General features: G+C 31.6%; 2 protein-coding genes across 3 annotated transcripts; both read right to left on the reverse strand.

Moving 5' to 3' along the window:
* Positions 1-484: 484 nt before the first annotated feature.
* Positions 485-9,684, reverse strand: irak3 (interleukin-1 receptor-associated kinase 3). The gene is made up of 13 exons (XM_017355295.4): positions 9,483-9,684; positions 8,731-8,913; positions 7,940-7,983; positions 7,695-7,761; positions 7,061-7,212; positions 5,566-5,630; positions 5,364-5,475; positions 5,172-5,290; positions 4,898-5,096; positions 4,679-4,741; positions 3,396-3,563; positions 1,349-1,775; positions 485-1,205 (listed from the first exon to the last, which is right to left on the reverse strand). The coding sequence occupies exons 1-13, from the start codon at positions 9,643-9,645 to the stop codon at positions 1,075-1,077; spliced, it is 1,893 nt and encodes a 630-aa protein (XP_017210784.1). The 5' UTR covers positions 9,646-9,684; the 3' UTR covers positions 485-1,074.
* A 2,516-nt stretch (positions 9,685-12,200) lies between these two features.
* On the reverse strand, positions 12,201-14,298 carry b2m (beta-2-microglobulin). Of its 2 annotated transcripts, NM_131163.2 has the most exons (4): positions 14,132-14,298; positions 13,095-13,367; positions 12,937-12,983; positions 12,201-12,851 (listed from the first exon to the last, which is right to left on the reverse strand). In NM_131163.2, the coding sequence occupies exons 1-3, from the start codon at positions 14,193-14,195 to the stop codon at positions 12,970-12,972; spliced, it is 351 nt and encodes a 116-aa protein (NP_571238.1). In that variant the 5' UTR covers positions 14,196-14,298; the 3' UTR covers positions 12,201-12,851; positions 12,937-12,969. The 2 variants fall into 2 exon arrangements, with proteins under 2 accessions (NP_571238.1, NP_001153240.1); NM_001159768.1 differs by lacking the exon at positions 12,201-12,851 and having other exon boundaries at positions 12,930-12,983.
* Positions 14,299-14,711: the final 413 nt, after the last annotated feature.

Below are 14,711 nucleotides of genomic sequence, written 5' to 3' on the forward strand. Positions count from 1 at the left end.
ATGAATGAATGAATGAATGAATGAATGAATGAATGAATGAATGAATGAAAATGCCGGCCACCGTCCTAAAATGACAGTAGTTGTAAGTTTCTGTTAAATATATTTGTGTATAATTCATTAGCTAACAACAACAGTGAGCAGCGTTCATTTTTGGATGCCTCATTTACTTTAACAGCATTTATGAATGTTGCTGACGTTAGTAAAACAAATCATTGTTCATTGTGCGTTACTTTTAACAAATAGCCACTATGGATTTAAATAATGAATTCGTAAATGCTGAAACTAAGTGACTAAAACCCTAAAATGACAACATTATATACAACATAAAATAACATTTACATCCAAGCAGCCTAAATTAAAAATAAGTAGTAATAATAACATAAATAAAAACCTTCAATCATATTAATGAAAATATATTCAGGGAGGTCAATCCATATAAGCTGACAAAAGTTTAGAGAGCCACATAAAAATGACTAAAGTGAAATAAGTTCTTCAGTTTTTAATAACCCCTGATTGCACAGGTCATTTTTTATTCTTAATTTTTTTCATTTTTTTCATTTATATAGGGAATGCTTACAATTAGTTAATAGCAGATCATTAGCAATCATTTTTAAAGCATTTATCAATTTTTGTAACGTTTAAAAACAATGAAAATGTAAACATATTTATCATTGTTCGTTTCCTATAGCTACATCCCTATAGTCATTCCCCTTATAGCTAGTGTTGGGTGAGCGCACTGTCCTGTGGCTGCCGTCACATCCTCCAAGTAGATGCTGCACACTGGTGGTGGTATGGAGACCCCCCCCCTCTCCCCCCGGTAAATGCACTGTATAAATACACATTACATTACAGTTTATGTTAAATATAGTTAGATTACATTAAATTAAACCTTTTAGTAAAGTGACCTTACATTTCTGCTTTATACATCAGGTTTTATATTAAATACAGCTTTACTTTAAAAGCAGATACATATAAAATATTTAATACAGGACAATCGACAACAGTAACAACAACAAAATTAATAGAACTGCTCCAGTATTAAATCTTTATAAATATCCATCTGATCCAGGTGAATCACTCTGACTGAAGTGAAAGAAGTTCTTCAGTTTTTATTAAGCCCTGATTGTACAGGTGAATTTTATTCTTCATTTTTTCTTTTGCCGGATTCCTGGCATCATTCGGAGCAGGCAAGGCATTATCATCATCTGAAAATGAAAAATGTTGGCTATTAATTCTGAGCTTGACTGGATCTAAATTACTTTGCACTGACAATGAGCCTCAACACTTTCCAAAAAACAAAAAAAGTCCTTATAGACTAAAGTGATAACATAGTACCCAACATACATACCTATAGTGACATATACAACCGACTGACTGAATCCATTAGCGCAGCAGTCGGCACAAGCCTGCGCTTCGGTTTCAGTGCTACAGCTGCACTCCACCGGCCAACTGCCATACAAATCCAGACGAGCTGCAGAGTCTGAATGCACACTTTCTGATGATGACACCCTTTGGTCACTTTCCTGATGACAATCTCTAAGGAAGCTGCGATCTTCATTACTCAAGAAAGTGACTTCAGACTGGCTGCATTCACATGGATCTGCCGGTTTGGAAACTCTTGGAGAATGCAGTTCCTCCAGCTGGCTGTGCATTTCATCGTCTTCAATAGGAAAGCTTTTGTATGGTCGCTGAGGAGGGATGGTGTCATCCAGAGTGTGAGGTTGGTCCTCGGAGAATGCAGGCAAGGGATGAAGAGGGATTAGTCTCTGAAGCACCTGGAAAAAAGTTAAGGTAAGACAGCGGGTAAATAGGGTAAAACATGTAACTAATAGTTATTATCATACTTTATTAATTGATTGATTTTATAAAGATTTGTAAACTTTTGTTTTATGATGTTTAAGTAAGTAAATTAGGCATTATTTTATTAAATGTGTGCTAATTTCTTAGTGTTTGAAGCATATTGTATTGTTTATATATAGTACAAGTGTAGTACAACTACAAGTACAAAGGAAATGAAATTGCCTAAACATATTAACCCAAACAATAAAGTAGAAAATTAAAAATTAAATAAAAATTAAGTAAATAAAGTAAATAAATATAAAATGGAGGATATTTACCAATCAAAGTTCGATTAAAAGAGTATGTTCGGCTGTTACAATGAAAGCACGCACAAAACACTGATCATGGCACATAGTTTTGTTGATTTGTGCAATTTTTTTGTATTTACGAGTCAAACATTTTTATATCTTTGGGGTTTTGCTGAATTTTTCTTTATCACTCTATAAGTCATAACATACTGTCAATAGCCAGGAAAAATAAATAATCACAATATTTTGTATAATAAAATGTGCACAGACAAAAAATATTGTTATTTCAACCCAAACTTGGATAAAATATTGATAAACCCAACCATTGGGTAAAGAAATTGACTATAAAAAAAAAAATATATATATATATATATAAATATATATATATATATATATATATATATATATATATATATATATATATATATATATATATATATATATATATATATATATATATATATATAATGCAGCCGTTTTGGTTTGCCAATACACCATTTATGCAAAAAAACAAACACCAGCATTTTTAGAGTGCACAATCAGGCATATTATTTATGAACTAGTAGTGGGCTGTTATCGGCGCTAACGCAGCACTCTTAATGCGCAATTCAAAAAAATATTGCCGTTTATCTATTCTAAAAGTTGGGTTGGGAGCCGGGTCTATTTTAGGCAAGCTATGATGACTTTCACCTTGATATTTTGGCGTGGATGTATACCTGACCGGTTAGCCGTCTAACAAAAAGTGCCCTTCTGAATCAAATCAGCAGAATGCATGACTTTAACTGCAGTTTGGCAATTTCACTTTAACTTTTGTACATTTCATTCATGGCCCGTGACAAACTGGGGTATTAGACACAAATAATGAGTAAAAACTGATGCGAGTGTTATGGAATTTAATAACGCACACCAAATGGAAAGAAAAAAAAACTTCCACATTAATCTAATTAATTGTAAGTTTAATCTAGATAAAAAAAACATCATCTACGCCCACCTGTAGTATAAATATATCCCTCTGTAAAATATTCAGTACATAGATATAAATAAAACAGTAGAGTTTGTTTTATAGAAATGCTGCATTTATGGCTTAGTTAAGGAGAGAAACTCATTTAGCCTTCAGAAATATATATCATAACTGAAGCGTACAGACACAAATTGATAAAGTGCGTTTTCTTCATATTAGACGTACAGAAAACATTTAATGAAAAGCAAAAATCTCAAAACTGACAGGTGTATAAAAACATTTTCTTATGCTTCAGTGTGTCTCATCAATAAGTGTTTATGTTGTGTGTGTAAAGAACATTTACGAACCATTTCCATGTCTGGCCTGACTCGCATTTTGCTGCCTGTGCACTCAAGTCCGAGTCGCAGCAGACAAAGAGCCACAGCAGGAGGCCAGTGCTCAAATTTAAGATCTAAAAACCGCAGACAGGCATCCACGCAGCCTTTTTCTTCTACCTCTGAATGCAGTACATCTCTCTAAACAAATCCAATGACATTAGTCAATTTGTTTTACTTACAAAACATTTTGGAATGATAGTGTTAAGGTTCTCACTCTCTCATGGACACCACATTTTTTTGATGACTTTCCAAAATCTCTAATAATTTTAAATTATGATCTTTGCAATTCACAGCCCCAGCATATATACAGTAGCACCATGAAAGTCCTTATTGGACTTAACATTTTACTTACACTTAATATTTACGTCAAAATACCACAGTAATGATGTTTTGAATGCATCATTTTCATAAATGTAGAATCATGTTCAAAGAACATTAAAACATTTAGTTAAATTCAATACCGGTAATATTTAAATGCGATGTCTGAAATATTACTAAAATGTGCATTTATTGTCATAGTTCTCATATTAAATTTAAGATTTTTTAAATTAGGAATTTCTTAGTTTTTAAAAGCAGCACAGTAAAATCTAAACACCAAAAACTTTCAATTCAAGCACTTTCAACGACCTATGTTCATTTTTAAGCACTTTCCAGTCCTTGAATTCATAGGTATGAAATTCAAGTAGTTTCAAGAAGCGTGGGAACCCTGTAGTATACAATTCAAGTTGATTTGTATAGCACTCTTATACAATAATTATTGTTTTAAACAGCTTTACAAAGGGTGCAAATTCAAGGATTCTACAGGTTTCATCAAGTCAAGAATTTTAAAGACCTTTTTAAGACCATTATGAATGAAATTGCAGACTAATTGCAGACTAATTGCAGACTTTTAGACTAAACTTTTCTAATGGCCCAGTTAAAAACATTAAAAACAAATGTTCCTGTAAGGAAGATAATTAATCCATATTGGTAAACTTTTTTCGAGATAGAATATTAGTGGTTGGATAGGTGTCATCCTGATTGGGTGACTTTTAGGCATGGGCCAGTATATGTTTCTGAGGGTATGATAACCTTGGATAAAAATATCACAGATTAAGGCTTGTAAAATTTTATTTAAGACATTTTAAAACTTTTTAAGACCCCGCGGATACCCTGGCATTATTGCTTTATGATCAAATTAAGTTAAACACCTATCATAAAACCACTCATAAGTAATATATGTAGATCATAAAGTGGATTCTTATCAAACTTACCAAAAACAAGTTTTTTGAGGACTCTTGTTTAACCTTTTGCCCTGTACATGTTTCCAATATAACCTACAAGCAAAAAAAACTGTTATATTTATAGTGATATTTCATATTGATATTAAGTTGGAATTGATATAAATCAATTAAACCATCAACAATAAAATAAAAAAGTAAATATCTTAGTTATACAAATTAAACATTTTCTTAGACGCTCCAGCTTCTCACCACACCAAGACTGTAAACATCAAGTTTGACTGACAGCTTTCCATCTCGAATGTACTCCTCTGGAAGATAGCCTAGATTACTATGTAGAGCAGTATTCATGACAATAGTGCAGCTCTGGTCAACAGAGTGTGGCCGCAGGCGAGCTAATCCAAAATCGCACAATTTAGGCTGCATGTTTTCATCCAGGAGAATGTTTGAACTGCCAAAGGAACACAAAACTCAATGCATGCTCTTTACTGCCACCTACAAAAGTATTTTTGGCTTTTAACGGCACCTTGTGATGTTTCCACATATAACAGTGCACGGTTGTGAAGTGTGTAGATGATGGACTGCCTTCGCCGTGCCTTTGATAATATTCAGCCGTTCTTGCCAAGATAGAGGCTTGTCAACGTGCTGTAATAAAACCAAAAGTAAGAGAAATAATAGATCACAGTTAGAAAAGACAGTTTGCTTGTGGATGACTGACCTCATGAAGTCTGTGGAATAATGATCCATTTTGAAGGAACGGGTAAACCAAACAGAAGCGATCCGAATCTGAAAAGCTCCCCCATAACTCTAAGATGTTAGGATGCTGGTTGCTAGGATGACAAACAAACGTAAATAAATAAATGACAAAATGATAAATGAACTTATTTGAATGTGGCTAGGTATGCAAAGTCCGGACTTACAGTTGGAGAACTTCAATTTCCTTGGTGAATTTTTCCCACAGTGCCTTCCAGTCAGTTTTATTTTCCTGTAAAACATAATAGAAGTCATTTGATCAGTTCTTTTCACAATTTGAATATTATTATATTCCAAAAATCAAGAAAGCAAAACATACAATTATTTTTATCATGATTCTAATTTTCCCCAATTTTCCAAATTCATTTGAGGTTTCATTTGTTAATATTAGTTACTTGTGTTAGTTAACTTTAATTATCTATGAAAAAATGTGGTGGTTCATTCCACTGTGTTGTACTCTGATTAATAAGGACTAAACTGAAGGAAAATTATTGAATGAAAATGCATCTACAGGGTTTATTAATTTTCTTTTTTTAGCAAATGTTAGTTTCAGTTTCACTTTATTAAAATCCAGAGTCATATTTGATCACGTGTTAATTACTAACATAAGCAACTTAATTCCATGCAATTATATTTATTCAAATAAAGCATTATTATTGTTGTTACTAATATGTAATTTCATAATTTACTTTTTTGTTATGTTCTTGTGGTACACATATAAAATGGCTGATGAATGTAAAACCAAAGGTAATCAAAATTTAAAAAAGCATTTGCTGTATTAAATTTATACTGAATATAAATATTTGCTCTGAATGTAAACTGTAAAACATGTACTGTAAATTAATAATTTTTCATTTAAAAGCCTTAACAATAACATAATTTCCCTCAACTAATTGTTTATCCAGCTGTGGCGAGTTCTGAAATAGAAACTAAGCCTATAGAAAATGAATGAATGAATGATTGATATAACTTCATAATTAGTACATTACATATAGCATTATTTTTACTTGCATTAACTGTTCATTAAAGACCTTGATTTTGTAGTTATATGATTACAGTGCTCAGCATAATTGAGTACACCCCATTTTGAAAATTCATATTTTTATCAATTTCTCAGTGAATGTAGGCAATGTATTTTGTTGCATTTAAACAAAGCAGATTTATTAAACAGATTTATTTATTAAATTAATATTTTAGTCACCAAACATATTTAGTACTTGAAAGATAATAAAATTAAATTCAAGCTAAATATTGCAAAAAAAAAACCAACCTAAAAACCTACAAAATTTCAACTAAATTTTAACAATTTATTTTTTTTTTGCTTTTTTTTGTATTTAATAATTTTGTGTAACATAAATTTGGGTGAACTAGTTTTTGGACCGTTATTGCAAGTTATTTTGTTAGATAAGCTCCAGATTTGGCTTGAGTACTGACTAATCTAATGTATATGCACAAATATAATATTGTATAGCTTCCTATTAAAAATATGAACTTAAAAGATAGATTTGTGAGGGGTGTACTCATATGCTGAGCACTGTGTATTATTAATTTAATATTGAACAATTGCAACACAATAACAAAATACAGATAAAACTGGTGTATGAAGGTTAACACAAGGTGAAACCCTAAGTACTGTAAAAAGAGCTATTAATAGTTTATGACCTGTTTGAAAACTTTCACAGCAAAAGATCTGTTTCCCCATCGTCCACAGTAGACCTCAGCAAATCCACTGCCTCCGATTTTTAAGTCCTGGTGGAAATGCCTGGTTCCCTCAATGACGTCAAAATATGTGATGAAACACTTCTGTTTTTCACCTACGAGATGAGCAAACAAGGTTTCACCTTATATGCCTATGAAACTGCTCAAAACAGAAATGAAACTTTACACCTAATATTAAAAAAATCTGTTCTGAACTAGCTGAACTGTGCTGAAACACAATCATATCCTCAAAAATCTGAAAAAAAGAGGAAAACTTGATCTGCGTCATCACGTATTCACCATTTGATTATTTCAATCCTGTTAAAAGTTTCTTCCTTCTGTTGAACACAATGGAAAATATCTTAAAGAATGTTAAAAACTGGGAGCCTTTAGATTTCCTTTGTATTTTTTGTCCTACTATGAAAGTCAATGAGGGCCAACATTCTTCCAAATTACATCGTATTGTCTCAAAAAAAGGTTTGGAAACATTAACTAAACCTAACTAAACTTAACTAAACATAAACTTTCATTTAGCATTTAACTTTCCCTTTAACTAAAGAGCAAACACTTAAGTGTTTATATTTAAAGAGTGAACTACCTTCAACAGAAACAGACTCTGCATGTAGATCTGATACTTGACAGGATTTCCCAGTACTTCGTAGATACTGATGGGAAAAAAACAACAACAGATAACATACAGTATAATCATAATGTGACTAAATTAGCAAAAACCAAACTGCTAACATTCTAAAAGATCAACATTAGATTAAACTAAACCTCTGATCAGCATCTTGCGCAAAGGAAGTTAATAACAGCAACAAAAAATATATTAAAAGACAGTACCGTGGGATAGTGAGGTGGTGAAGACGACTTCAGCACACATGAATCTAAAAAATAAATAAATAAATCAACAACATCAATCTTTCAGCTGGTGTGTTGTGGGTGAGAATACTTTGGGTAAGAGTGGCTGTGGTTTTTTTTTTTAAATCGGATGCTTTGTTTTGTTTCATTTCATAGTTTATTTCCGTTCATTTAGGTTTGGTTCCTTTTTAAAGCAAAATATATGGATGTTTTTTCAATCTAAATTAAATCTAGCTGATAAAAACGCAGTACAAATTAAACAAGCTAAAATTGAATGGCCTCCAACCATCACTGAAAATAATGATTCATTTGATTTACTAAATTTAAGGTAAGTGTTTGCAAACAATTTATATAAGCTGATTTTAAACAAATAAATTCAATTTAGTGATGTTCAACTTAATTTGTTTGTTTAAATTCAGCCCATATAAATTGTTTGTAAGCACTTAACCTAAAAAAAATGTATTAAATCCAATGAATATTTTTTTTCAGTGTATATTACATATAAGGCTTAATGTTTTCACTTTATTTATCAGCATGCTGAATGTGTATTGAGAGTATAACCACCTGAGAAAGAACATGGTAATATAAGGTAACTACAGGAGTTCAAAGATAGGTTTCCCAGTTTATGTAAATGCGACACCTTTAGTAACTGTAAATGCATCTACAATACATACTAACTACAACTGTTACCATATTATCATGGTATATTACTGTAAATGAAAAAATAAATCTCATCCAGTATTATATTCTTACAGTCAACATAAGGATGTTACCTTGCGATTGAAAAAGACTCCTGGCTCGCGCGTGACCCATCTCATCCAGAACCTTCAGCAGATCCTCTACAGTTTTATTCCGCTGGGCCCACGACCACATCAGCTCTTTGGTCGGACTTTTCCCAGCAACTGCGTACATTTCAATACATCTCACCTCCAGCTGGCTGGAAAGAATGCGAGACGCTGTAAAGATGAATAGTGATGAGTATCAGTAAATGATTCCCATAATATCCAGTGCATTAGATACACGAAGATGGTTTCTAGCTGATTCAAACTCATTATTAGTTTGAGAACCAAGACTAACTTGACCACCATCAGCTTGAGTATAAAACATACTAGAAGGCAGTAGGTCATCTTGAACCATGAGTAAGTCTTGACCAATTAACCAATTCAGTTTCTTCTAGAAACTCAATATAGAGACCAGTATTAAATGTTTGCTACGAATAACCATGTTAGTTGTAGTTATATTATGCTAATAAGTTATATTTAATGTAGTTCAATCATTCTTGTAGTAAAAATGTAGTTATAAAACTCATTAATGCACCACAAAACAATAGGCTTTTACTATAAATGGTTAATAAAGAAATATAAAAACATCCTTGAGCTAAAGGTTATTTTACATCTAACTATCCCGAATTTAACACCAACTCATTCACATGACGCCTAAACTGATACCGTTGTGGTTTGTTTGTACTTACAAATAACGGGTGTATGGCGTTATAGCCTGTATGAAGATATTGAGTTAGTTTTACCTAAAGTTCTCCATCCCAGCCCGTCGACCCCGCTGTCCATCAGTCTACAGAAGCTCTCCATGAGCACCGGCGGCACGTCGAAGAGGAGCGTGGACGGCTCGGTGTTACCTGACATGTTTCTGGTGGATCCAGGTGTGAATGTTATGATGTTTGGATGTTTCATGCCTCTCTCACTGACTGATGATGATGATGACTCTACACTGCTCTCTTGTGTTGAGGTCTATTTCTAAAATACGGAAATTCCCAAACCCCACCTACTTCCTCAAACCATTTCACACTCTGAACATAGTTTATTTGTGCGTAGAAGAGAGAAAACAGGCAAAACAAACATTTCCTAGCAACTTATTAGTAAATAAATAGTACTTTTCATACGTATAATAACAACAAATATAACAGTTATAATAACACCAACAAATAATACACTATTCCTTATTCTTAATAATAATAATGGAATGTCCTTGCACTGTTTGCTTGTGTTCTGTTTAATTTGAATAAAAAAAACTCTTCCCAACAACTAATATATATATATATATATATATATATATATATATATATATATATATATATATATATATATATATATATATATATATATATATATATATACATACACACACATATATAGTTTCAACAATTTATCATATATAATAATTTTGGTTATGAATATGTAATGTGCCTATATATATATATATATATATATATATATATATATATATATATATATATATATATATAGTTTCAACAATTAACCATATATAATAATTTTGGTTATGGATATGTAATGTGCCTATTTATATATATATATATATATATATATATATATATATATATATATATATATATATATATATATATATATATATATATATATATATATATATATATATATATATATATATATATATATATATATATATATGACTACCTATTTTAATAAGATAGTCATTATTGCTGTTACTATTATTATCAAATACATCATCATTACATCATCATCATAAACAATATAATAATAATTGTATCAAGAAAATATATTTTGCCATTTGCTATTAAGTTAAACATTATTATACACTAAAAACAGTAAAAGTTATGCACCAAGCTATACACAGTGAAAACAGTAATTACAAATATATAATAACAACAACAATAATAAACAAATGATAAGATACCATTTTATACTTTATGTAATTATTTATTTACAGCTCTTTTAAATTAATTTAAGATATAACTATCAACAGCAGACCATAATACAACTTTCTGATGTTCAATGAGGAACATTAACGTGTATATATATATCTCCTCTAGGCACATTACATGTTCATAACCATTACCATTTATATTACTATTTTATTTTTTGATAGTCATTTTTAATGTTGTTACTATTATTATATAAACATCATCAATATTATCGTCATCATAAACAGTATAATAATAATAATAATAATAAGTAATAATAATAATGTATTTTGCCATTTGCTATCAAGTTATACATGTACCTTTTCTGATGGCCTAACAACCATTTTCAATTAACTAAACCTACAATAGTTCATAAATGCAAAGTACCAATGAGCACATAAACATATATTTAGGCACATTTCATATTCATAACCATTTATATGTGTATTTTATTTTGACAGTCATTTTTGCTGTTACTAATAACATTAACATCATCATAAGCAATATAATAATAAGAAGAAATAATAATAATAACAATGTTTTTAGCCATTCGCTATCAAGTTATACATGTATAACTTGACATGTAACTAACAACAGTGAAAACAATACTTAAATAAATAAATAAATGATAAGACACCATTTTATATTTTATGTAATTATTTTATACAGCTCTTTTAATGTAATTTAAGACATAACAGCAGACCATAATGGAACTGCACATACATGCACACACAGAGATCCATGTAAACATGAAACTAAAATGCAACTTCCTATTTTTTCTGATGGCCTAACAATACTTTTCATGAGCTAAACCTACAACATAATGAAAGTAAAGTAGTGACAAATAAGTACAAATAATAAAGCTAGAAACATACAAAAAAATAGTTAAATAAATTAACCAAAAATAGAAATTGCAGAAGCTAAACATAGTGACCTAAAATATTTCTGTTCTGCTTTTGCAATTTCTGTTTTTATTTTATATATATAGCCTATTTTTTTTTATTTTTATATATATATAGTTTGTTGGCTTATTTACAGCTTTATTTACAAAATAGGATAGAGTATTAGCCTAAATCTGATGAGTTGCACTTGCACATCATTTGACTTTCACGGTTTTATTAGTGTTATTGATATGACGTAGCTAGATTATGCAAGGCTTGAGAATCATAGCGAGGCTGGTTTGTCACATCACAAATTTTCTGGGAAATCATGTGACTTCATCTCATATTTGATATGGCGCGCTAGAGCCTGCAGCTTTTACAGTATTCCACCAAACGCCATGAAAACAGCCTACTGTCAGAAAATAAAAATAAAAAACCCGTAGAGCACAGATCGAGGACTTTACCAGTTTAATTGCGGTTTAAAAAGCGAAACTATTACTTGTTTCATTTTAAATATCCAATCACCACCTAGCTTGCTCAGTTGCTAGGCAGAAATGTATGTTTTAGGTTAGCCACATAACAGAAACTCAATGTAGGCACTATAAATAGCGTTGATTTAACTTAAATTACAGATTAATTGAAGCAAATAAACACCAATGCTCCATTAGTTTTTTCAAACTTTTATTTATCTTCTCTAAGTGACAATCATTATTTATTAAAGTCCCAAAATTGAAGTTTCCAAATGTATATTAAAAAGGAAAATAATAACAGTTTTAAAAGGGAACATTGACAGTATTTTTATTAAATAATTACAGAAATTCCAACATCGCTTTATTTTTAAGAACAGCCAACAAGTGCAGAGTTTACTGCTACTTTAATTTACACAAAAATGAACATACAGTGCAAAGCAAAGAATCAAAGCCAACCCAAAAACCTGTAGCAGCTACTTTGGTCAAATTATTCTACCTTTCGTGAAGAAAAAGAAAGGTTTCAGAAACTGTCATGGAATTTACAATGTAATTTAGCTATATAAAAAGCTCATAAAGCAACAGCAGCCCGTCCACACCAAGAACAGGAACTATATTAACATTCTGTTTATTCAACATATTAATATTATGAATCAGATTGAAAAGAAATCAGCGTAACAGTGATTGCAACAACGATATTTTGTTATAGTCCTTTTAAAGTGAAAACGATTGGCAAAACTAAAGCCCTGGCTTAATCAATATTGTCATAGCTAAAGTTCTTGGTGTGAACAGGCCTTAATTTGGACTCAGTAGATGACGTAAAATGTCCAAAGACACACGAATCCATCCTATAAAAGAAAAGAAAACACCTTTATTATATTTCTGAATCATCCTTTCATTTGTTTTTCATTGATAATTAACAGAAACACTTACGCTCCATCGTCCGCCTCGCTGCCCGGTTTGGATTTACATGTTGGGCTCTGCAGAAAAACACAAGACGTTCAATCCACATGTAATGTCAACCCATAGCCTAAGGTATTGCGAAGATGTCTTCTAAACGAATGTGAATATTAGCATATGATACTACTCACCCCAACTAAACTTCTTTGTCTCTTTCATGTGTCGAACGCTGCAGGTATATTCATCTCCTTTCTCTGGGGTGAAGGCAACGCTCTTTGTGAGGTGAAACTGCCAGCCCTTTTCGAAGGCCAGGTCGGTCTGCTTGGTGTCCGACATAACCTGTCCGTTCTTCAGCAGTTCAATGGAGATATCTGGAGGATGGAAGCTGCTCACATAGCAGATCAGGGTGTTTGGTTTTCCATACTCTCCTGGAAAATGACTGTACACATGAACTTTCGGAGTGGCTGAAAAAGACATTTTATAAAGTTAGTTTGCGGAAATGGTCGTGGCAGAATGCAAACATGGACATGACGAAAACGAAAGCATGAAGGCTGAACATGCCTTCATTGTGTAGAACGTAGTTTTCAGGCGTATAAAAAAACGCTTGCATGTTTGTATTCATTTTAAAATGAGGTAATGCTACCATTTTGACATAGGAAGTATTAAAATATCAATATTTGGCGAATTAAGTCACCGATAACTCAAAATTTTATTCTGATTAAAATTGTCATTTTTGACAAAAAAGGGCTCTAAATGACAAAATTTTTATTAGAAATTCAAAAAGAAATGTTCTCCGACCTTTATAGATTAAAACACGTTAACATTTTACTTAAACCCACACCTAGTAGATCCAAAAATCTGTAGAAATCGAGAAATTTCGAGTGAACTCTCATTTTATACTTGCTAACTTGGCAAATTTGAGGCTTTTCAATCACAACAATATTTTAGTTTGGCTATATACTGGTTCTAAAACATACAATGAAGCACGTTGCCTTCTTAACAAAGGCAAAAAAAAAAAAACAATCTTAGAAACTAAAATAAAATCACTTCTAGCCTAAAAATAGATACATGAACATATTTGTACACACAGAAATACATATTTTATATTCTAATCATAGATACTTCGAAGTTATTCACTTGCAATCATCAGAAAGAACCAACAATGCAGCACAGTAAACAAAAAACAGAACAAAAAACAGAATTCAGATATGCAATCTAAATGACTTACAGACTTTCCCCTGTACAGTGATGTACAGCAGACAAAGAAGTGCAAAAGTGATGAGTGCTCTCATTGTGGCCGTTTTATTCGAGAGAGCCAAGCAGACAATCCTTCAGCATTCAGGACAACAGCAGTTGATATCGAAAGTAAATCGAGGATAACCTTAAATGCACTGTCACCAACGACAAAAGCTCAGCCTACAAAATGAAAAGCAGCCAATAGTAAAAGTCCTACAAGGTGTTGCCGGGTGGATTTGTTCTAGGGAGGTTATACAAAATATGGCGTTGATCTGGTAGAAAACACACTGGCAGCCATTGGAAAGCCCCAAACTTACCTAAACAATAATAGGATGCCTCCCTATTGTTTTCATAAACACAAGTGATCCACCATTTTGCGAATCGATCATCACTATGATTGTGGTTACATGCCAAAGCAATCCAACAAACATATTCATAATCTTAAAAGCTGTAAACAGACATGTAGGCTATCCTAATATTGTCTAAAAGGAAATAAAAACTGGTAAATGCCAGTGAAATAACTATTAAAAGAATGCATTTCTTTGTGTACGAAAACAATAGGTATTTTACAG

The sequence above is a fragment of the Danio rerio genome, chromosome 4 (assembly GCF_049306965.1).
Source record: "Danio rerio strain Tuebingen ecotype United States chromosome 4, GRCz12tu, whole genome shotgun sequence".
In the NCBI taxonomy this organism is placed as follows: domain Eukaryota; kingdom Metazoa; phylum Chordata; class Actinopteri; order Cypriniformes; family Danionidae; genus Danio; species Danio rerio.

Bases quoted from the DNA above. Each gene is read 5' to 3' on its own strand.
- b2m (NM_131163.2), bottom strand. From the start codon at position 14,195: ATGAGAGCACTCATCACTTTTGCACTTCTTTGTCTGCTGTACATCACT. The intron at 13,368-14,131 runs GTAAGTCATTTA...TGTCTTTTTCAG, and splicing joins CACTGTACAGGGGAAAGTCT to CCACTCCGAAAGTTCATGTG.
- irak3 (XM_017355295.4), bottom strand. From the start codon at position 9,645: ATGAAACATCCAAACATCATAACATTCACACCTGGATCCACCAGAAAC. The intron at 7,984-8,730 runs GTAACATCCTTA...TTTATTTTTTAG, and splicing joins GAGTCTTTTTCAATCGCAAG to ATTCATGTGTGCTGAAGTCG. The intron at 7,213-7,694 runs GTAGTTCACTCT...CTCATCTCGTAG, and splicing joins AGAGTCTGTTTCTGTTGAAG to GTGAAAAACAGAAGTGTTTC.